The 25292-nt window shown below is 33.5% G+C and overlaps 4 protein-coding genes across 5 annotated transcripts in view; all 4 read left to right on the top strand.

Annotated features, from left to right (window-relative positions):
* Nucleotides 1–14575, top strand: part of LOC105230016 (uncharacterized) — a 51043-nt gene extending 36468 nt beyond the window's left edge. For both annotated transcript variants that reach the window (XM_011210582.4, XM_011210581.4), the window contains exons 3-7: nucleotides 10169–10591; nucleotides 10712–10970; nucleotides 11036–11599; nucleotides 11665–13357; nucleotides 13454–14575. In XM_011210582.4, coding sequence (XP_011208884.2) covers nucleotides 10179–10591; nucleotides 10712–10970; nucleotides 11036–11599; nucleotides 11665–13357; nucleotides 13454–13779 — 3255 coding nt within the window. In that variant the 5' untranslated portion in view covers nucleotides 10169–10178 and the 3' untranslated portion in view covers nucleotides 13780–14575. The remainder of the gene's footprint in view (nucleotides 1–10168; nucleotides 10592–10711; nucleotides 10971–11035; nucleotides 11600–11664; nucleotides 13358–13453) is intronic.
* Nucleotides 14576–17566: 2991 nt separating this feature from the next.
* LOC105230013 (probable hydroxyacid-oxoacid transhydrogenase, mitochondrial) lies at nucleotides 17567–19455 on the top strand. Its single transcript, XM_011210578.4, has 5 exons — nucleotides 17567–17748; nucleotides 17822–17915; nucleotides 17968–18342; nucleotides 18397–18538; nucleotides 18606–19455. The coding sequence occupies exons 1-5, from the start codon at nucleotides 17699–17701 to the stop codon at nucleotides 19346–19348; spliced, it is 1404 nt and encodes a 467-aa protein (XP_011208880.2). The 5' UTR covers nucleotides 17567–17698; the 3' UTR covers nucleotides 19349–19455.
* A 368-nt stretch (nucleotides 19456–19823) lies between these two features.
* On the top strand, nucleotides 19824–21322 carry LOC105230015 (uncharacterized protein C16C10.8). The gene has a single exon (XM_011210579.4). It carries the CDS (start codon nucleotides 19961–19963, stop codon nucleotides 21101–21103), a length of 1143 nt encoding a protein of 380 aa, XP_011208881.2. The 5' UTR covers nucleotides 19824–19960; the 3' UTR covers nucleotides 21104–21322.
* Nucleotides 21323–23515: 2193 nt separating this feature from the next.
* On the top strand, nucleotides 23516–25056 carry LOC105230012 (uncharacterized). The gene has a single exon (XM_011210577.4). It carries the CDS (start codon nucleotides 23600–23602, stop codon nucleotides 23762–23764), a length of 165 nt encoding a protein of 54 aa, XP_011208879.2. The 5' UTR covers nucleotides 23516–23599; the 3' UTR covers nucleotides 23765–25056.
* Nucleotides 25057–25292: the final 236 nt, after the last annotated feature.

The following is a 25292-nucleotide window of genomic DNA, read 5'->3' as shown; positions in this document are numbered from 1 at the left end:
AAAAAATATAGTTTGTGAAAAATAAAAAAATTTATTTAAAAAAATATATTTTCGAAAAAGAAACATATCTGAAAATATAGTACCTATTTAGAAAATAGAGTAGTGCAGTAGATATACATATGTATGTATGTATAAGGCAATACTCGACTAAGCATATGAGAAATGATGCCCTCATATTCGGAAAAACTATAATATTTGCAAAAAAAAATAGTTTTGGCAAAAGACTATGATTTAAGAAAAAAAATAATACTTTTAAAAATAAAAAACTGTTAAAAAATAATAAATATTAAAAAATAAAATAAAAAATTTCGACAAAAAATATTTTCAGTAGTAGTCATATTTGAGAATATTCGTATAAGCATGTGAGAAATAAATCCATCATATTCGAAAAAAAAAAACAAAAAATTTGAAATAATAAAATAATATAGGGTGATTTTTTAAGAGCTTGATAACTTTTTTTTAAAAAAAAACTCATAAAATTCATCAAAATCTCATCGGTTCTTTATTTGAAACGTTAGATTGGTTCATGACATTTACTTTTTGAAGATAATTTCATTTAAATGTTGACCGCGGCTGCGTCTTAGGTGGTCCATTCGGAAAGTCCAATTTTGGGCAACTTTTTCGAGCATTTCGGCCGGAATAGCCCGAATTTCTTCGGAAATGTTGTCTTCCAAAGCTGGAATAGTTGCTGGCTTATTTCTGTAGACTTTAGACTTGACGTAGCCCCACAAAAAATAGTCTAAAGGCGTTAAATCGCATGATCTTGGTGGCCAACTTACGGGTCCATTTCTTGAGATGAATTGTTGTCCGAAGTTTTCCCTCAAAATGGCCATAGAATCGCGAGCTGTGTGGCATGTAGCGCCATCTTGTTGAAACCACATGTCAACCAAGTTCAGTTCTTCCATTTTTGGCAACAAAAAGTTTGTTAGCATCGAACGATAGCGATCGCCATTCACCGTAACGTTGCGTCCAACAGCATCTTTGAAAAAATACGGTCCAATGATTCCACCAGCGTACAAACCACACCAAACAGTGCATTTTTCGGGATGCATGGGCAGTTCTTGAACGGCTTCTGGTTGCTCTTCACCCCAAATGCGGCAATTTTGCTTATTTACGTAGCCATTCAACCAGAAATGAGCCTCATCGCTGAACAAAACACGCGCGCGAAACACATTTCGAACCGAACACTGATTTTGGTAATAAAATTCATTGATTTGCAAGCGTTGCTCGTTAGTAAGTCTATTCATGATGAAATGTCAAAGCATACTGAGCATCTTTCTCTTTGACACCATGTCTGAAATCCCACGTGATCTGTCAAATACTAATGCATGAAAATCCTAACCTCAAAAAAATCACCCGTTATTTTCGAAACAAAAAAATTTTTTTTTTTATTTTTTTTTTTATATTTGAAAAAACAAAATTTGGAAAAAAATATTGTTTAAAAATAATAATTTTAGAAACAAATTCTTATTAAAATAATAATAAATTCAACAAAATAATATAAAAAATTTAGACAAAAAAATATTTTCGAAAAAATAATAATTAAAAAATTTATTAATTTTTTAAAATGAAATAATTTTTGAAAACGAATTAATTTTTTAAAAAATTATTAAAAACAAATATTTTTGAAAAAAAAATAAATACATTTTGAAAAACAAAAATAATGGTTGAAATCAAAAACTAGTTTTCAGAAAGAATAATTTCGAAAAAAAAGTATTAAAAGTAATAATTTTTGAAAAAATAGTAATAATTTGGGGTCAATCATTTTAGAAACAATAAACGTACTAAAAAAAAATAAATTTGTACAAAAAAAATAAAAAATTTCGAAAAAACATATTCCTGCAAATAACTTTTGAAAAAAACAAAATTGGAAAAAATAATAATTATTCGGAAACAAAACTAATGGTTGAAATCGGAAAAAGTTTTCGGAAAAATTAATTTCGAAAAAAAGTATTAAAAATAATAATTTTTGAAATAAAAAAATATGAAAAGAAAATGAATAAATGAATAATTAATTTCGAAAAAAGTATTAAAAATAATAATGTTTGAAAAAAAAGTATTAAAAATAATAATTTTGGAAAAATTAATATTATATTAATATTAAAAATATTAATTTTGGAAAAATTAATATTTTTTAAATAAAAAAATATGAAAAGAAAATGAAATAAGTTTAAATGGTTGAGGTATAAGTTTAAGTATACATACATACATCTCCAGATACTGAAATCATTAAAAAAATGTTCGACATGAAAATAAGGCGTGTAACTAATCAAAAAAACTTAAATAATTTAAATCAGTGTTAAATTAAAATTAAAATCAAAATTAAAACATGCTTTCACCTCCACCATTTCTGCTCACGATTTATAATAAAGAACAGCAATAATAAAGTTCCATTCGAAACACAACATTTAGCAAACAAACACTTTTTATCGCGCTTTACTGTTATTAGTACTCCTGGGTATTTACTCTTTTAAGTTACCTGCGATAAGATAACGCAGTAAAGGCTTTGAACTCGTTTGCTTTGCGATAATGAGCTAGAAAACAGGTTTACAGATATTGGAAAATTACTTTTGAGAAAATGCATGTGAATTTCGTAAATTAAAGGCTCTTGAGGTAGAAATACAACTTCCGTTTCTGCTTTAAAATAGAGGTAAGCAACTATTGCTTTTTAAGAGTACATACTGACATATGTTATGGTATGTAGTGTATTGGCCTATAGGTCTAAAATATGTACATAAGGGTTTATCGCTCACATTGTTTTTGTGTAACTTCATATAAATTTATATAACAACGATTTGCAACTTAAATGTAAATCGCATGAATACGACGAGCAACTTAACTAAATCATTTCTACAAATACTTTCACGTACATTAGACGAGTAGAAAAATGTGTTATATGCAAATATTTTGCGATACAAACAACACGATCTGTCAACAACATATAACAGGCTTTCGAATTTACATTACAGAAATAAACGTTTTATAACGTCAGCTTTGAAAATATAGAGAAATAGTATGATTCTATATATGCATATTTTTAAAACAAGCATTAAACTGACTCGACAAGCTGTCAAAAAAAAATTAATAAAAAAGCGATTTTTCTGACTTGCAAGTGAATATCAAATCAATATACGAGAATTAATCCTGTGAGTTCTGACAATCTTCAAATAAATTCAAAACGAACACTGAAAACAAAAATAAACTATTATTGCCCACATTTAGGCGCATATTCATATTTTTAGCGAAGTCAAAAACCAAAAAAAAAATTTGGCCTACATTTAGGCGCTTATTCACATTTTTAGCGGAGTCACACACCCAATGGAATGAAAAGAAAGTGATCAAAGCAAAGCATTATCAGCCCAAATTCGTTGATTAAGGTTACCAAGCTACGATCTGTCATTTATTTACTAGCTGCACAAGTGTTTTGACAATTTATAACCACTTAAGGCTCATATTTGAAATTATTATAAATGTTTAATTTTAATAAATAGAAACTGTAAGGGTAAGCCATAATCGTTACAAATTAAAATCTGAAAAAAAAAAACTCAGCTTTCAGTCAAATATTTGCATGTGATTGATGGCACACCCGCTAAATAAAGACATTCACTGAACAACACAGGCATTTATATAAATCTAAGTGTTTACACATATGAATGTAAAAACACTTAATACGCGCCGCTGAAAAACTTTAAGTTGATGATGCAATTGTCGGCGCTGACAGTAATCACAATGTCTACAGACGCTAAATGCAAAGCGGCATTAAAAAGTGATGACAAGACCCAGCAACACAAAAGGCAAAATGCAGACGAATGTTAATATGTGTATAATATATAGACGCTTTGTATGTAAATATGTATGTATAAGCAAAAGAGTTACATTAACAAGTTGGTACAAGATAATCAAAGAAATGCTGAGGCTATTAGCCAAGGTAGAGATGATCATGAAGACATGAGTGCGCTGAGTGATGAATGCGAGCCGGTAAGTAACTTGAAGGGGACTGCGCATGCGCAAAAACGTGTGATGCAAATGTATGGATTAAGTGTGTACTATATACATACATATATATTGCAAGTCTAGTTGAAAGGCTACATAAAAATTTATATAACTTAAACTTATTTGCTCTAAATATATGTCTTACATTTTGAAAGCGAATGTGTATACTGATATGTATGTATATAAATAAATATGTAATAGCTTGTTATTATATATGTATATTATTATAAATATTTAAAAAAAAAATAAAAAAAATTTCATTTGTTTATTTGGAAAACTCTATTTCGTCTACCCGGCATCAAATTTCAACAAAAATGTCATCAATCACTCATTTGATTGATAAGTTACAGAAAGATAATTTTCGAAATTAAGAAATTGTTTCGGTCTTACAATTTGATAAGAGTCAAAGTTATGGCAACAAATTATATTAGATCGAATTTACGTGGCATTCTTCCCTTTTTTATACAAAAAAATTCAAAATTTAGCGAATTTCTTCATTATTTTCACTCATTTTTGAACAGTTGTAACTTTTTTTCAACTTCCTCGAATTTTTGGTTAAATGAAGCTTAAAATTTCACCTTTCCAACACTATATGGTATGACACAATGTGATTGGTGGCACTGGAAATATACGACTTCAATGAAATCTATTGACAAAATGCGAAAAAACTTTTTCGACTGCCCAATAATTGTTATATATTTTTAATAAAATAATTTTTATATACACTATATCAATAAAAAATAGTTTTAATGCAGTCTTAATAAAACTAAAAGAAATATTAATATATATAAAGATATATAATTTCGAAACCCAGAATGAAACTTCATTTACCTTTCATATGGCTGTACGAGAATTTGAGAATAATCAATACTACTGAGGAAAATAATTAAAATATTGCATAAGCTGCCTAGGTATTAATTTAAGCTTACCGACAGAAATAGCAAAAAGAGCAATGTTTATGCACACACATTCATACTAAGTACCGCACATAGCATGTACCGACTCACAAACTTTAGCAGTGCACCTAGTTACCTAAAGACAATCATACATTAACAATGAAGTAATAATTGAAAATAAATATTGCTTTTGTCAATAATAATTTTAAGCTAATGATTGAAAATTTCAAGTCACGTAACTGCACAAAATTTGTATATACATACATTCATATGTACTCTCATTAACATGTGTGATGGTAAGTGTGTGGTCAACTTTGCAGTAGTCTCATAAAAGGACTAGTGCAAGATTGGTACTAGTACAAAAAGAATAGGTGTGCGCTCAGTTGGTAATCGATTTTATGTGAAATATAATCAATTTCAATAAAATATCGTAAATACCATTTCTATGTTTTAGACAAAAAATACCAAGAAATGAGACAAAAGCACTTAAATAACAAACACCAGAGTCAAAACACCTTTTCGGAGACAAAATTGCATCATCTTTTTGCGCATTTTATTTTTTTTTTTTTTCAATGTATAAATTGAAATTGATATACGAATTGTATTTTGCAACTAAAATTGCTTTGCATGCATTTTTATTATATTGAATAATAGAAGTCAACGAATTGACTACAAATTTTTCAACGAATGACAAATTGTCCGTACACCGGGTATAGAAATGAGTTTTTTAAGATGCCAGCACATACCCATACATTTTTCGAATTTTTATTTAACACATTTTTAACTTAAATAACACGTACGATTAATAATATGTAGTTGACCATAAAAATCAATATTTGTGCAAAAAATGAGAAACAAATTGGTGAACAAAAACACAAATAAAAAAACACCCACACACACACCGAAGTAGTGGTCATGTGTACAAATATACTTAAGAAATTATATGTAAAGATTTCAGCAAGTACATACATAAATACATATACCTTTCTACAACAACAATAATAACAACTATTAAGAGTATATTATATTAAATAAATATTGCTGCTCTTCATTTAATAGCTCAATCAATTTAAAATTTACACAAAGGCGAACTATGTAAATACACTTTATATACATACAAACATATAGTTACATATATTTAAGTAAGTATTAATATTATTTTTCAATAGCACAAATTTACGCGACCATTTTCTGCTATTCACAGTATTTTTGTCATTATAAAAACGAATGTAGTTATTGTAGAAGCAATTAGGGTGCTCCTTAATAAATAAATGAATCAGATTTTTCAGTGTTTTGCCTCTTAATCCATAGCACTACGTAAAAATCAGTGAATTATAAATTATGGTTTCGATTGGAAGCTTTTAAGGGGTTACATGAGCTTCCTCGGGTAAAAAACAGCCTTTTTCAAGAATTTTTTTCATATAAAAAATTAAATATTTTCTTAGAATTTTTTATTGTTACAAATAATGATGTATAACAAAGAAATTCTAAAATTTTTCGAAAAAAACTTGGTCATTGCGATGCCATTCCGGTGGTCTCTCGGAAAAAATATGCGTTCGCGTTGGTAGAATAACTCCTGACAGAATATCCATACAGCAATAAGACCGTCCAAATTTGTACGTATTATGTTCAACTATAATCGTATGGACTGAGACAGAGGAAATCTGTTTCGAAAATTTTCTTCCCCCACTCCTAATTTACAAACCTACTAAATATACAATAAGTACATCAGTGCATGCAGTGTTCACAGGAATTGCGTAGTTAAATATGGCGCCGCCCGTTTCCAAAGTGCCAATATGCATACACTTATGAAACTAAACACACGAAATCATACATACATACACAAATCATCACGAATTTGCATACAGACGAAATGTTTGTGCAATACTCGAATATTTGTCAGTCAACTAAAAGCGGGAACATACAGACATTTTATAGACAATTTTGTATGACAACAACGTTGAACTCTCTTGTCTGTTTTAATGGCTGGCACCTTTGTCGGCGCGCCGCCAGTCGTGCCAGCCAGGCTATGAGAAGGCGCTAATCCAATGTCGTTACTTAAAGGCAGCAAAAAGTCGAACTCAAACGAAATGGGTTGAAATGACTTTAAATACGCTGGCGCGACGTTCAATTTGCGTAGGTGTGAAATGCATTTATTTGCATACAATTTATACAATAATCAGCATCACATGCCTGTATGTTTGTATGAATGTGTGTGTATGTGGATGTTGCACTCACAAATGCAACACTTATAACAGTATATACTTAACGTGATTAAGAGTCTTTATTGCAGTGTGAAAATAATAAAAATGCATTGTTTATATGTATATTAAGGAGGAACAAAAGTTTTGTTTAGAATTTTGAAATTTTTTTTTTTCAATTTTTTTTTTTTTAATTTTTTTTTTTTTAATTTTTAAAAAAATTTTTGTTTTAATTTTTTATAAATTTTTTTTTTTTAATTTTTTTTTAAATTATTTTTTTAATTTTTTTTTATTTTTTATCCGTACAAATGCGTATCAACTCCTTTAAGCCCCTCATTTGGCTTGGCACCACACCGCCAAATAGAAAAACTAATGCAAACTGTCATAATAATTGCACAATTATAAACATACAAGTATATGTAGATATGTATGCACATGTCGACAAAAATGTAAGGTGTGAATTCTAGACCTGTACATGTTAATCAGTGATAATGTGAATGAAAGCATTATATCTAAATGATTTAGTTAAAGATGCATACAACAAAGTCCAAAGTCTAACCAACGAAACCATACATTAGAAGCACATACCTTTCAGTAAATTTTGTGATTTAAATTGAAAAATTGTATCCAGCACCAGCTTAGGAAGAGAAAAGTGATGGTGTTAAGAGATTTCTAACAAATTTCCTGAACTTTTTAACCGAAATCGACACAAATGCTTTATTCAAAGGTTTGCCTCCCAATCCAATACGATTTGCGAAACGTGTCATAGTGCAAAAACAATAATGTTATATTTAAAAAATGTTTTATTTTTTTTTTTTTTTAAGACATATTTCTTAAACACTACTTCAAGCAATTAAGGAAACACTCTTAAAAAACAGTAAAAACAAAAATAACAACCTTTTAAATAAACAGGTTATTCAATTTGTTAAGCATTTATGCACATAATTTTGTACTGAGCATAAAATTGTTTATTTAAAAGTGGAAATTGCCTTATGAGGTTGACAACAGCTTGACGAGACAAACAACTTTTATGACGGAAATTAAATATAGATTACAATGTAAAAGGCTGGTTGAAAATTTAACATAAATATGCTTTCATGAATTGTACTAACAAATCAATTCGAAATATATGTTGATCGGTAAGATCGAAAGGTTTGTATGGCATGCATTAAGCATTAAGCAAAAATCCATGCCAAATTTCTTGAAGATATCTTGTCAAATGCAAAAGTTTTCCATACAAGCATTGACTCCTATCTTTCAGTTTGTAAGGAAACTAAATGCTATAGCAGTTCGATACGTATATTAGCGATTCTCACAAATGAACAACTTCTTGGGGCGAAAAGGACGTCTGTAAGATGTAGGATCGGATATAAGTAGCTAAATCAACTCAGGCCGTCATGCTGATCGAAAGATCGACAAAGTTTAAGAAACGGTGCTTGAAAGTCATCGTTTTGGCATTAGAGAGATAGCGGAGGATCTCAAAAACTTTTGTTGATGAATTGAAGAAAGTTTGGTTAATGCTTTGGGTATGAAACGTGTCAATGATAGACTCGTAGCAAAAGAGCTGAATTTTTTGAAAAACCGACAGCGATACAAAATTCGCTGAGTGGCCAGTTAGCCACGCTAAGGCAAGTGTAGGAAATTTGGATTAAGAGGTCACATGGGTTTCCTCGGGAAAAAGCAGCCTTTTTTCTACAATTTTTTCCCATATAAATTTCATATAGAATTTTTTATTATTAACAAAGAATTTTTGGAAAAAAAATATTTTAAGCCCTGTCAATGCGACGACATTTAGGGTGAACACTCAGAAAAAAAATTCGCACGCGTTGGCAGGATAACTCCTTAAAGGATCATTGAAAGTGAAAAAAAAATATGTGTTTTAGTTAAAACCTTAACTTTGAACTTCGACGAAGAAAAATAAGTAAAACTTGGATTTTTGGCAGACATTTTAAATAGTTGTAATCGGAAAAAAATTCTTCTTCCAAGTCTTTAAGAATTGTATATCAAAGACCCGAGTAAAATTTCATAAAGATTAGCCAAGTTAGCCTCGAGCGCACAAGTTCTCAAGGCTGTATCTCCGAAACGTTTATTCGGATCAAATTGAAATTTAGGACAATATTCTAGAGGTGTTGTAGAATTCAATAAGCCAATCAAAGAAATCGATCTTTTGAAACCCGTAAACCCATGTAACCCCTTAAGCATTTTGTTGGCAGTCCGGTTCAAATTTGATCAAGTGGTATAACAGAAATAATTTTTTACTAAAATAAAAAGGTAATGATATAATAAAAAAAAATTTTAATTATAAATAGAATTCAAACGTTTTATACTTATTGCTCGGGCCAAGTCGCTTTTTGCAATTTACTCCCCAACACATTAATAGAGAAATCTTAATTAGCATTTTAAGCAAATTCCATTCAGGTTTTTTAACGACAAACCTTTAGCATGTGTAGCGGAGACACAACTGAAGCAAAAGAATACAAATATAAACAAATCCTAGAGACAAAGATCCGAGCTTTTGACAGTAGTAATCTCGCGTAGATAGCGAGATACGTGCGCCGACTTGTTTATGAGTTTTGAAAAAGTTACACAAAAGATACAAGCAAAAATGCCTGTACTTCTAAACGCTTAAGCACATACGAGTACAAACAAACACAACTTCATATGTACATATGTATATTTGGACGTATAAGGGGCGAAACCAGAATTTTGGTAAGGGAGAGAAGGGGAATAGAATTGATCCGGCCGCAAAACGAAAAACGCCTACAAAAACAAGAGCGCGTAGCAAAAATAGCAAATATTCAGCTGATAAAATATTTATATACACAAGTGAAAACAAATAATTGTAGAAGAGATATTTAACAAATAAACATATTAATACTAAGTACTTGGTATTTTAATTGATTTCGGCATTTTACTTAAATCGCTGGTTAATGGCGTATAAATGTTTGCAATTCACGCAAAACCATAAATGTTAATAATTTTAGCTGTTATTATTAGATTATTAGTTTAGAAAAAAAATTTAATTACGCCTAACTAAGCACCTAATATAATTTGGGAAATTGTGCTCTTTACTTGCAGTGTACACACGATGGGCAACCAGCATGCACTGGTGTTACTAGTGCTACTCGCGCTAGGCGCCGTCCAGCAGACATTTACCAGCTCCCTGCACGCGGCCGATTTGACGGAAGAGAAGTACAATCTCTTGGGTGATGTGGACAAGGAAGAGGTGGCAAAGTTGGTGCATTCCAAAGAGCATGGTATTAAAATCTCCACACCTAAAGTTAAGGAGATACCAATCACCTCCACAACAACAGCGACAGAAACAACAAAACAAGCTAAGAAGTTGGCAGCAACCACGCAGCATCAAGAGCTTGGTGGTGAGCTAAATAACGCGCTCTATGAAGATAATGAATCGGCCGAGCAGCAGCAGATGAGCGATGAGACGCTTAACGATCTGATCGAGGCATCAAAACATAGCGTAGCGCTAGCCGATGATCCAAGGTAAGCAAGCCGTATACTTTTCATATATTTTGTTGTTGTTTTAAGCTGTAGTTAATAGCAAGTAAATTGAACGCACTTGACCGCACTTATTTTAACTTGAATGTACATACATACACACAGATTCAATAAAATGTTGCCCCATAAATTGAAGACGGAGAATGCCACCGCCACGAGCAATAAGAGTGAGGAGAACTATTATGATTATGATACCGATGATTATGATGATGACTATAACTATGATGATGAAGTTGCCGCCACAGAGTCCACGCAGAAGGCGAAGAGCGGTAGCAGCACAACTGGCAAGCCTAACAGAGCCGTCAATACGGCAGCAAAGAACAGCAAGAAGGTGGAAATGAAACCGATTAAGGAAGAAAAAACGGTAAGTTGCAGTAACGCATTCGTAAGAACTTTCCAATGCAAAATTAACCTTAAAAATTTGCAAAGTCATCTTCCAAGCTTAAAGACGACACACAAATTGTCGACAACAAACAACAGCAAAGTGGAAAGAAAATCGAAGATTTAGACGAAGATGACTACGACGAGGACGATGATGATGACGGCGATGAGGATGATATTAACGATGAGGAAGAGATCGTTTACAATCAGAATGTGCCCTGCCCGAGATATTGCGTCTGCGCACGCAATGTGAATAGCTATCTAGTAGCGACTTGCAGTCGTTTTGATCCCGAAACACAGAAATTCGGTTCGGACATTACCGATTTAATTGTGACCGATGTCGGTCCGAAATATCCCATATTGTTGGGTCCAGAATTCTTCGTGCAGATGGGTCTGAAATATGTATCATCCATTAAGATCTCCAATTGCACCATTGAATTTTTGCATTCCGATGCCTTCCACGGTTTGGACGAGCTGTACTCGGTGAATTTGACAAATGTCGGTTTGACTGTCATCAATCCAAATACTTTCTCTAAGAATAAGAAATTGCGTTTGTTGACCATCTCAGGCAATGACTTGAGCGTTATGTCTAACGTACATTTCCTATTGAATGTAAGTAAAAATAGCACATACTATTTAAAGTCCATATAATTAACTCTTCTGTCTGCTTTTTATAGTCCTCGAGCATTGAGGAGCTGGATTTGTCACGTAACAATCTGATGGAGTTGCATCCACAAGCGTTTTCGAAACTCTACAATGTCGTCTATATTAATCTATCGCAGAACAATCTGGAGAAGATACCCGATCATGTCTTTGACTCTGTAGAGACCATTGAAGAATTGGATTTGTCGTACAATGCTTTGAAAACACTACCGGCCAACGTCTTCAATCGCACAACGCTCGCTATTTTGCATCTTAAATACAACTCCATTACCGGTGACTTGCACTTCGGCAACGATGATCTGCAGCAACTCGATTTGAGCTTTAACAACATCAAACACATACACCACGGCATGTTCGATCGCATGACTGGCCTAACCAATCTCAATCTCAAGGGTAATGGTATTACGAAGATTCAAGCGGACTCTTTCTTGGCGCTGAAGCGTTTGCGTCACATTGATTTGTCAATCAACGACTTGGATCAAGTATCGAGCATGATTTTCTACAAGAATTCCGAATTGGATGTCATACGTTTGAATGACAACCCACGTCTTAGCCAACTACCCACCGATGGTTTCCTCAGTTACAACGGTCTATTCACCGTTTACTTCTTAGACATCTCCAATTGCGCTATTGGCGCACTTGGCCACAAGACATTCTCCACAATGCCACATTTGGCTACGCTGAAACTTGCCTGGAACAATATTAACAACTTGGAGCGTGACACTTTCACCAGCCTCAACAAGTTGACCGAACTGGATTTGAGCAACAATCTCATTGCACGCCTCGATGAATTGCTCTTCATGAATAACAATGAATTGACGAAGTTGAATCTGGCTGGTAATCCAATACGCAAATTGTCGGTGCGTCTATTCATGCCGCTGGCGAAACTACAAGAATTGGATGTCAGCGATTGTGAGCTATCTTCACTACTATCTGAGAATCAGTATGGCATGGGCCGTAAATATAAATTCTACGAGACTCTGCGCAGCTTCAATGCCTCATCTAATCAAATCAAACGTATTTCGTCCGGCGATGTGCGCAGCTTCAAGAATCTACACACTTTGGACATTGCACACAATCCACTCAAGTGTAGCGAAGACTTCCAAGACTTCATCAGCTATGTTTCACTTAGACCCTACCTGGGACCAAACAAATTGCCGACACATGCTGAACTTGAGGGTGGTGACGCGAGCCTTGTCGAATACCAGCCACATGCCGATTGGGCGGCGTTGGCGCATGAGGTATGCCGCCATCAAGAAGAGGGCACCATCACCAAGCCAACACAGAAGAGCTTGGAAAAACGTATCGAACAGGCAGACAAAGAGCTGGACAGCGATGCAAAGAGTTTGTGGAAGATTGTGGAGAATACCAAAACTTACAAACATAAAATACTGAAGGACACAGAGAAGAGTGATGTTGTGATTGCAGGCAATTTAGATGATGAGAGCGCTGAAGAGGATGAGAACACAGCCGAAGAGGACAAGGATGAAGAGGACGAAGCTGACGAAAACGATAGCGCGTATGATGAGGATGAAGACGATGAGGATGACGATGATGATGATGATGATGATGATGGAAATGCTAAGGGTAAGAAGCACAACAAGGATGAGAGCGAAAAGAAGATTGACATTACGAAGTTGCACGACTTTGGTGTACATGTCGAAGAGGTGGATCTAAGCAAGGAAACTAAAGATCAATTCCTGTTGAGTAAGTATACGTGAAATTATATTAATTAAAGCAAACGCCATCGAATTTTTGGTAATAACACAAATCTTTTCGCTTAATTTTCATTGATTCTTACAGACAAATTCTTAATGAACGGCGACGACTCGAGTGAAAATGACCCTGAAGAGGAAATCATTATTGAGCGTGGACGCATCTACTACGAGGGCTATAAATTCCTCATACCCATTATTGTGATCATCACATGTCTGCTTATACTCGTGCTCGTGCTCGTCAAGATTGTGGCAATTGTCTTGCGCAAGCGCGGTGAACGTTATCGCATGGCATTGTTGGCTTCCTCAAACAACTCGATTGTCTATCAAAAACTCTCGGAAGAAATCAAACCGAAAGTGAAGGAGCCGAAGATACCCAAGGTGCATCGTTATGCGCCCATCAATCAGGTCTAAGGCAATAAAGTCGAGCACAAGCACGCGCACACACATACACAGGCATGTATGTGCATTGGGAGTGGCGCACAGACTCGCAGCTCTTAGCTGTTGGGTATGTTTGCATGGGTGTGAAATGGGAAAGGCAGTTGAATGAGACTCAACAACACAATCACTTGTTATTAAAATGTTTTAATTTTAAGCAAAAAAATAAAATAAAAATATTTAAAACAAAAACATGAAAAATAGTAAAATGCAAAACACAAGTAAAACAGAAACACACACACGCACACACAATAAACGAAATATATAAACAAAAACTAAAATAAAATTTAAAAAAAAAATCATGTGAAATTCGTAAGAAGGCGGGAACAAAGTATTAATACCGAATTAAATTTAAAAATACAAATAAACTATGTTACTTTGCTAAATAATAGTACTTAACTAAGCTTAAACACGGGATATAGAACAACTGAAAACAGTTGTTGGTTGGCTACATACATTTCTTTTCGGTTCCCAAACATGACTAACGTCTTACAACAACAACTAACAAAAACGAGCAATGGAAGAGAGTGAACAAAGAAGCAATAATTATAATTTACTTTAACAAAGCAACGGTATGCATTTCAATTAAAAGTATAAAATTAAAACAATTACTATTAATTTAATAAAAAAAAACTAAAAATAAAAAACGCTAGACATAACCTCAACATAACAATTCGTCCTGGTGTACAACTTATTTGCATATTAAAAACTAAAAACTTAGTGCCATCGTTGGAAAATTTTTGGAATAATAAAGATTTTTTTTTCAAAATTGTAACACAGCCCTAAAAAATACATAATATGTTCTACAAAGCTAACATCCAGCAGCTGGCGTTTTATATATAGAAAAAAAATTTAAAAAGACATAAAACTTAAACTGCATTTTGGTGAATGATTAAACATAAATTTTACTATTACTACTATATATAATTGATACATACATATTAACTATAAATACGTTAAATGTTTTCTGTAATATATGTTTAAGTGAACTCTTATATACATACCAACAACAATTTGCAGCTTTTTACTATTTGAAAGAAGCATTTACGAGTATACTACAAGTTCTTAACAATTTTTTTTTATATGTATATGTATGCATACATACATACACACAGACATATGTATATACATACAATTAAGTTCTTTGCTATATAATGTATTTTCCAGCGCATAAGCAATGCTATCCAGGCATTGCTTAAGTGAAAAAAATTAAATTATTTTTTAACGAAGTTTTTTTTTAATAAATTCGGAGTAAATTAAATTGGTTAATTTTACAAATAAATATAATTTACACACAAAGAAAATATTTCTCGAGATTCATGTTCGCGTGTACCAACTAAATTAATAACAAACAAAACAGACATTTTATGTAGTACAGTTAACTAGCGAAAAATTTTAATAAAAACTACGATTTTCGAGAAAAGCTAAAAACAATATACAATGCTGTTTTATTTGCGGGATGTATTTTGAGGGGCTATCACTGCGTAAGCGTTGTCTACGCCAATAAAGAAGAAGATTTTGAGGGGTTAATTGATGCACTTATTAAAATGTATTGGTGTTCGGACCAGAGTTATTGGTTTCAACCCAACGGCAAATAATGACAAACTAAGAACAAAAATTTTCTGACATCTAATGTCAGAAATGGTTACATTGCTTTGTCAAATAGTGGTTTTTGTGGTTGTGGCGCCGGTAAATATTCCTGAAGTAATTTCTACGAATGTTGCCGAGTTGGCAGTTCTTGGCCGAAAATAATCCGGGTTCGATCCGGTCACTCAGACCCGTCTGTTGTGTTGCTGGATTTCTGGATTCAAAAAATAAGTTTCAATATTTTAGAAGTTTTAAAATTTAGAAAACACTATCGAAAATAATATTTCTTTCGTGTTTGTTATTTTTTATTAGAAAATAACCTTGAAACATGTTCATATTATTGTGCATAAAATTTAAAAAATAATGCATTTTTTTACGAAGTAGAAAAAATATTAACTAAATATGCAAAACAATAATTTTTAAAGCCAACAAATTACGAAACATTTACAAACACAAAACGGAAAACAATAAAAAATATAATAAAAAAAGTGGATTTTTATAATTATTTTTAATATTTATTAAAAGAGTAAAATATGGTTACAAAGTTTATAAAATCAATTTAATTTATTTAAATATAAAAAAAACAGCAAGTTATTAAAAAATAGCTAACAAGCTCACAAAATACAAACTGTGCTGTACAATATGTACAATATATTTACAATCAATAAATAATGAATGTGTAAATGTTGATGAAGTAAGTTTTTGATATCAACGGATTTTATTTTGAGGTTAAGGAACCGAATAATTTCGCCTAGTGTTTGTATCTATTTAATAACAGCGGCGATCCATTGAGTTAATACAGTGTATTCTTCGAACAATTATCGCATTTATAAGACCATTTAAAAAATACGGTACAAAATATTTTTTTTTTAAATAGAACTTTCGAATTTTTGGCTATAAATTAACTTTTTAAGATTTATGTTATTAATAGTACTTTTAATCGAAAGCTTAATTTTCATGAACACGTAATACAATATTTCCCCCAAACACTTCTCTTCTAGATAGAAAATAGTACCAAGAATTAATTACGATTTTAAAAATTAATTAGTAACCCAAAATGATATAAGGGAGGTAAATATATGCATGATGTTCGTTTAAATGTAGACATCTGTGTTCTATATCTACGAAAATCTTACAGAAAAGATATATAATGGTGCCATTTGTAGACATGTCATTTGTAAATTATTTTTAAAATGTTATCATATACAGTATAAGACGAACTTGCTGTGCACGTGAAGTTGTTCTATAAAATAATTGTTAGTGTAATGTACATATGATAAGGTTTAAAGTATTAAATAAAACTTTAAAGAATATAAAACAGTTGTGTATTACACCAAACGAAAATGTAAAATATTTGTTTTAAAATTAATTAAACGTTAAAACATATATGTAAGTACGGGTTTTCACTAATATTTTTTTTACAAGGACGTGCATAAAATAATTAAAATGTCCCGACTGCAATTTGTAGAGTCAATACACATATACCGACATATTTACATTTTAAATTTGGAAAAAAGTTACAAAACATTTATGCGAACATGGATGCATTTGGTATCCAAAAGTAAATTAATAAGTTTTTTTTGAAGAAATATATAATAAATTGAAGCCATGTTTATCGATAGGATCGATATGAAAATCGAAATGATTTGCAGCGCTTTAGATCAGAGGGTAAGCACATTTTTGTTATTTATTAATGTAAGCACTTGCTAAAATATATAAAAATTAATCAATCAACTATAAAATATTAGGAAAATTAACTAAATACCTTTGCTCTGCAAAACATGCTGTTAATGTATTCCTTAATGTAATTCTTAAAATGAGTAATATGGGCTCATAAAACATTATTCTTTAGGAAGTGTCCGCTATTGTCAACTGTTTGACAAATTTTTGCTCTAAGTCTGCGAATTCATCAACACGCTGCATCTCTTCGGCATACTCGTCCCATAAACATTCAAATTCATAGTTATCGGCAGTGAAATCACGCTCATAATTGAACTCGTCAAAAGTAAACGAGAGCTCCATATTCTCCATGATGATAATGTGCTGAAAATTAAACAATATAGACATGTTCAGAGAAGAGTAAATAAAGGTACTGCATTCAGAAACCCTCTCACAAGCAATCTCAAACAATTTGTTTACTGCATATGTATTTAAGTTTAATAGTATAAATTCGTTGGCGCTATCATTGAGACCGCAGAACCAACCTCAACGACTTCGCGCGCACGTCATTTGAGTGTCTTATCAGTATCACTGAGCAGCTGATCGCTTATATAGTAAACAAGTATTATTTCAATTTCGGCGAGCAAAAATGTCGCGAAAAAATGCAATTAATTTGATGCACGCTATAGCAAGCAAATCGTAAGTATTTTCAAAAATAAATACCAGAATTTAGAGTAAATTTTCACTTTTTAATTAAATAAAATTTCTTTAGTTGTAGCTGTCCAGCACATTCACATGGATACAGTTCAGGCGCGATGCAAGTGGCGGCTGGCACTCAAACTGGCAAAATGGAATACGCTTTTGAGGTGAAGATTCACAAAAAATTTGAAATGGTATACGATCACTTTCTACTTGCAGATGTCTTCATCAACGGTGCGTTTTGGACCAGGTGTTTCAGCCGAACTTGGTGCAGATCTGCGCAACTGGGGTGCAAAGTCGGTTTGTTTGGTTACCGATGTTAATGTTGCTAAATTACCTAGTGTACGCACAGCCTTCGATTCGCTCAGTCGTCATGGCATACAATTTGAAGTGTATGATAAAACACGCGTTGAACCGACTGATGCTAGTTTATGGGATGCTGCGACCTTCGCAAGGAGAAAACAATTTGATGCGTTTGTAGCAATAGGCGGTGGCTCTGCAATTGATACTTGCAAAGTGGCCAATTTATTTTCTTGTGATAAAGACGCAGAATTTTTGGATTATGTGAATAAGCCGATTGGTCGAGGCAAAGAGGTAATATTGAAAGTATTTCTTAAAAATTATAAATTAATTTAATTTTTTTAACAGATTAATGTTAACTTGAAACCGTTGATCGCGTTACCGACAACTTCGGGCACCGGTTCAGAGACTACCGGTGTAGCTATTTTCGATTATAAAAAGTTGCACGCTAAAACGGGAATTTCAAGTAAATTTCTTAAACCTAAATTAGGTGTGTAACGAATTCGATTTCACAAACATTTCTTATTATAATTTATAATTCGTTATTTTCACTATAGCTTTAATCGACCCGCTGCATACTCTTACGCAACCCGAACGTGTCACTGCTTTTTGTGGGTTCGACGTTTTCTGCCATGCTCTCGAAAGTTTCACCGCCGTTGACTATCGTGAACGTGGCCCGGCACCTGCTGACCCCAGCTTACGTCCACCCTATCAAGGCCGTAACCCTATCTCTGATGTTTGGGCGCGCTATGCGTTACAAATAATACGTGAAAATTTCATAGACGCTATTTATCAGCCCGACAATTTAGAAGCTCGTTCTCGCATGCATCTAGCATCCACGATGGCTGGTGTAGGTTTCGGCAACGCTGGTGTACATCTTTGTCATGGCCTATCTTATCCCATATCGGGAAATGTACGCCAGTTTCGACCTGAAGGTTACGCCGATTCTCATGCAATTGTTCCACATGGGTTATCCGTTGTCATCAGCGCACCTGCCGTATTTAAGTTTACTTCGCCTGCATGTCCAGAACGTCATTTAGAAGCGGCGCAAATACTTGGTGGCCATACTAACAATGCAAAGTTAGCAGATGCCGGAAATATTTTAGCAGATACCGTACGGACGTTTATGCAACGTGCAGGTGTTGAAAATGGGTTGAAAGCTTTAGGATTTAGTGGTGATGACATTCCAGCACTGGTGGAGGGCACTTTGCCGCAGCAACGTATAACGAAATTAGCACCGCGGGAGCAAAGTAAAGAAGACTTGGCAAAACTTTTTGAGAACTCTATGGTAGTTTATTAAATTTACATCTTACCAAATTTTAGTGCGCTTTAATATATCTCTGCAGTTTTGAGTATCTTTCACTTTTAACAATAAACAGTTCACGAAAATTACACTATTTAAATCAATTTGACACCTTTTATAATTTTTAAAAACATAAAATTTCACAACGGTACTTTTCACATACACAGGCAAAGGCTACCAGCTGGCTGAAAGTTCAAAATTCTAATTGGAACATTGTAACGGACAATTTGAACTACTTGCATTGCAAACCGTATAAATAACTTTAAAATTATTGTTTATTACAAATAGGTTCTGATAAAAAGAACATTTTAAAATATGCCGAATAATACGTGTTCTTTACAATATTTTAATTGAATTTCATCACATTCGGGTTAAATTGTGAAAAACACACCGCCTTTGAAACCTTATTAAACAGTTTGACTACCACTGTAAGTTTTGTAGCAATATATTGAACAGCTGTTTCTAATGCACGATATGGCAACGCGTTAAGTTCAGCACGTGTGATTTGTTTGGGTTCATATTTTTCAAAATTTCTGGACCTGTGCAAAACCTTTTACATATTTTGTTACTTTTTAATAAAAATACAATAAATTAAGCTTTCGAATCACAATGGTCTTCTTTATTTGCAATCACTGTGGTGAATCCGTAAAAAAACCGGCTGTGGAGAAACACTACAATACAAAATGCCGAGGTGCCATGAAGAATGTTTCTTGTATGGATTGCCTCAAAGATTTTCGTGGGCAAGAGTATGTGGCACATACCAAATGTATTTCAGAAATACAAAAATATTCCGGTAAAGATTATGTACATAAAGAAGCAAAGAACAGTGGTGCTAAAAAACAAGAAGGTTGGATGGACATCATACGTGCTATACTCGATTCCAACGATTACAAGTTAAGCGGTGAGGCTCGTGATGCTTTTGAACGCTTACAAAAATTCGACAATGTGCCGAGAAAAAAGAAACAATTTCAAAACTTTGTAAAAAATTGTTTGCATATGCACATGAGGTTATCGGCAGAAGTTTGGAATGTGCTCGAAAAAGAGCTGGAAAAAATGAAACTGGCGAAGCAACAAGAGAATGCCGCGGCAGCAGCTAAGAAAGAAGACACTTCTAAGCAGAATGGTGTAAAACGAGAAGCAACGGAGGAAGCTGTAAGCGATGAGCCGGTAAAGAAAAAATCCAAAAAGAATAAAACAGAAAATGGCAAACCACAAGAAGGGGAAACCGAAAACGCTGAAAGTGTTAAAACAAAAAAGAAGAAATCGAAGAAGCCGGAAATTGACGATGCAACCGCAACGGCTCAAACAAATGGAACCGATGAGCCCGCCAAAAAGAAATCAAAGAAGCAAAAGAATGATGTCCAAGAGGCAGGAATCGCTGAAGAAACAGCTATACCAGCTGAATCAAATGGAACCGATGAACCTGCCAAAAAGAAGTCAAAGAAGCAAAAGAATGATGTCCAAGAGGCAGATATCGCCGAAGATGTTGCCAATAATACAACATTAGAAGCGAATGATGAAGCTAGTGATGATTTCGAATGGAGTGTGGTGTTAGATAAAATTGTACGAAAGAATGATGACGGGATTGCCTTGGAAAAGCTTAAAAAACGTGTCTTGAAAAAATATGCCGCTAAAATTGGTGCTGAAGAATTAACAGAAAAGCAACAAAAGAAATTTGAAAAGAAATTCTCCAAGAACTTAAAGAAGTGCACAGCGGTGCAGGTGATAGGCGAAGTTGTAAAAGCGTGTTGACGTTCGCTAATTGTAATAAATGTAGTTACTTACAAATTACCTATAGTTTCTATAAGATTTTGTATAATATTTAAGAACTTGAAATAGTTTCTACTTTTACACATTAACAAATAATTAATATGTACTTGTAAAATATGCAAAATGTATACTTACACATACATACATATGTATAATACAATTATGTTCAATAAACATAATTATGTTTATACAAAAACCGAATATTCTGATAATTATTTTTACATTGATAAATGAAAAAATATTGGTAAACAATTCATATGTGGTTAGCCGTCATTCTTACCATGCAACTATTATCCATCTGCATTTTTGCGGTCATTGCCATAATGACCAATAGAAATACAAATATGAAGTATGAGTTTGCTAAAGACTTCGATTTTTCTTTCAAACTAAGTATAAAACTCAACTGCATTTCCGAATCAATTCAGTCGCATTTTATACCATCTACTAAGTTAATATTTGCTACCGAATAAAATGTATTTCCTTAAATTCGCCGTCTGCATTTTTTCCATCATCCTTTACATAACATCTAATTTACCACTTTTAGTGGAGGCCGCACCTGGTATTTTACATCATCCTAGTTCTCATGTTGTGCTTGTGGAGCACCCTGTTGTGGTCGTCAAGCCGAAAGTGGTGCATCCAGTAGTGGTGGCCCGTCCAGTAGTGGTCGCCCGTCCAGTGGTCGTGTCACATCCAGTAGTTGTGTCACATCCAATTGTTGTATCACATCCAGTTGTGTTGGGACATCATCATCATCTTCATTAGGTGCAATAGTGGTGCTAAGTGGACTGTGGAAGAATTGAGCTTGAAGGGATGTCAAAACAATTTTTACAAGTATAACCACGCTACACAGCTTATTTGAAATAATTTTGAAAAAATTGTTATTATTAATCAACTTATTTGGCTTGTAATAAAGATATATTGAAAATTCGAAAACTCGAAAACTTTAAAATCAAGTTCCAAAAGCGTTCAAAGCTTGCGACACCTACAATGATAAATATATAGTTGGACGTACATAACGGGTGATTTTTTTGAGGTTAGGATTTTCATGCATTAGTATTTGACAGATCACGTGGGATTTCAGACATGGTGTCAAAGAGAAAGATGCTCAGTATGCTTTGACATTTCATCATGAATAGACTTACTAACGAGCAACGCTTGCAAATCATTGAATTTTATTACCAAAATCAGTGTTCGGTTCGAAATGTGTTTCGCGCTTTATTTTGTTCAGCGATGAGGCTCATTTCTGGTTGAATGGCTACGTAAATAAGCAAAATTGCCGCATTTGGGGTGAAGAGCAACCAGAAGCCGTTCAAGAACTGCCTATGCATCCCGAAAAATGCACTGTTTGGTGTGGTTTGTACGCTGGTGGAATCATTGGACCGTATTTTTTCAAAGATGCTGTTGGACGCAACGTTACGGTGAATGGCGATCGCTATCGTTCGATGCTAACAAACTTTTTGTTGCCAAAAATGGAAGAACTGAACTTGGTTGACATGTGGTTTCAACAAGATGGCGCTACATGCCACACAGCTCGCGATTCTATGGCCATTTTGAGGGAAAACTTCGGACAACAATTCATCTCAAGAAATGGACCCGTAAGTTGGCCACCAAGATCATGCGATTTAACGCCTTTAGACTATTTTTTGTGGGGCTACGTCAAGTCTAAAGTCTACAGAAATAAGCCAGCAACTATTCCAGCTTTGGAAGACAACATTTCCGAAGAAATTCGGGCTATTCCGGCCGAAATGCTCGAAAAAGTTGCCCAAAATTGGACTTTCCGAATGGACCACCTAAGACGCAGCCGCGGTCAACATTTAAATGAAATTATCTTCAAAAAGTAAATGTCATGAACCAATCTAACGTTTCAAATAAAGAACCGATGAAATTTTATGCGTTTTTTTTTTAAAAAAAGTTATCAAGCTCTTAAAAAATCACCCTTTACAATGATAAATATATACATATGTATGTACATAGTTGGACGTACATACATACATATGTATATATTCTACACATTAATTTACAATGCAATTGACTTTTTCTCCCAAAGTTCGACAATCAGCAAATCTCCGCCATAAAAACTTAAATGCTCGACTGATTTTCCGCCCATTTTCTTATAAGATTTACAACTCAATTAACGGCTAATCGATCGCAGCAATCTTTAGAACATAAACAAAACCGGCTTTTCTTTGAATTTGATGCCTAAACGCAACTGACATTTATTCCGATTAGCAGTAAGTATGAAAGCAAGCTCCCGAAAAAATATACGCTAACGACACTAAGATCATATCAGCAGCAATTTATGCTTGTGACATCTACCAATATAGTTATAACAATAGCTATAGCTTGTGCTATTTACAATGTTAAGTTCATATTTAGTATAAAAGGTTTCTGCTGATCTCAAGACATTGTTAGTCAGACAAAAGTTGCGAAACTATACACTTTTCAGTGCGTAAAGAAAAACTCCCGAAGTCTAAAACAATGAAGTGGTTATCGTTGTTCTTCGTTTTCGGCTTGCTCACTGTGATCGGCCGCATGGGTACGTTAGCCAACGCCAAGCCCTTTCCTGAGCCGCGTGGACGTCCGCCAACCACTACACGTCGCCCACCCACTACCGACACCAATGACGCTGGTGTGCGACGCTAGCTGCCGGAGGAATCAGGGGACAGTGAGACAGCAGCGAGTGCGGAGTATTGGAATAGTAAGGAGCAGTATAAACCCAAGCCCATGAAATGTTCAACACCGTTGAAGAAGGATCGACGTAAAATTGTAGTACAATGTTATGGTGAAGAGAAATTGCAATATGTTGAAATTGTTTTTGTTTGAGTTGAAGGTAAACATAAAATTGGCAACAAGGTGTATCAAATTATTTGTTTTCGAATTTTCAATTAATTACTAACCCAAAATTTAATACTTGAATTGTTGAATAAATAATTTTGTTTTTCAAAACTAATAAAAAATGTTTTTAAATAATTTTAAATAGTATATAAGTTATTACTACGTGCCTTTCTAACAAATCTCTTTACATTTAAAACAATTTACTTTTTTTTGCATTTCTATGATTGAAAATATCATTTGATACGCCTGACTTTACAACGTTGATCACGTGATAACTTTTATTAAAATATTATTCGTGAGAATAATCAAACCTTGTATCAGTGAAGTAGCACTGCACACTTCAAATCACTGTCGCTGGCGCCGCGCAGATGGAAATTAATTAATTCATAATTAACTGAAATTATAACCTAATTGAAATTCAAATGAAATGTATTAGTTTGAGCGTAGCTAAATGATCAATGAACGGTTATAATTACTAATTTAATGAATCATACTGTGAAAATATGGGAAAACCTTGGGTGAATCCCAAAAATAAATTGTAGTAATGCAGTCAGTTCCTTCGCGTGCCTGTTCAAAGCCAATTACTCTTATCAAAAATAATAATATTTCATCTTTTTAAGCGCGAATGTAAATCTGCATAGGCATGACAGATTAAACAATTGTACAAAAAATTCCAACACCTAACTACAACACAAATGATTATTGCAATAATTAGCCGAAAGCCTATAAAAAGGAACTCATCAAGGGAAAACGCATTACTTGCCGGCATAAAGTAACTGACGAGTGCACTCAAATCATTAAAAATATTGCTAAGATTGAAAGGAGTTCCAATTGACATATTCGAAATGCGTTTCTCAGTTTTTCTGTTGCCAATTTTATTGTTGTTGTGTTGGAGTTGCAGCCAATTGCCGTTGGTGGCCGGTACAAAGAAAATCGGCGGCGGTTATGGCAAGAAGAGCACTGGCGGTGGTGGTAAAAAATGCGGCTAAGGAATACAAAGATATTTTGTAAATAATGAAATGTTTGTTAAATGTGCTAAATGATTTGTGCTATGGAATATGTGTTGAAAATAAATGGAATAAAAATATATTTAATCTAAATTTTTTAACAAGCTATACTGTAAATTAACTCGTCGTGGTTGGTGTATAAACGTATTTTATATATTTCAAAAAGGAATATTTAAGTTTCACGGTTAATACAATGGATATTCATTTGAAACCTGTCTTTGTATATTAAAAAACAACAAGAAGAAGTTCCTTTAACTTGCAGCCTTACAACCAAATCAGTGTTTGTTTCCACTAAGCAGATTATTTTATGCTCTCTTTGAAAACGTTTT

This window comes from Bactrocera dorsalis, chromosome 3 (genome assembly GCF_023373825.1).
Source record: "Bactrocera dorsalis isolate Fly_Bdor chromosome 3, ASM2337382v1, whole genome shotgun sequence".
Classification (NCBI taxonomy): domain Eukaryota; kingdom Metazoa; phylum Arthropoda; class Insecta; order Diptera; family Tephritidae; genus Bactrocera; species Bactrocera dorsalis.
The sequence above is the reverse complement of the archived record's forward strand: the minus strand, read 5'-3'. Positions and strand labels throughout refer to the sequence as shown.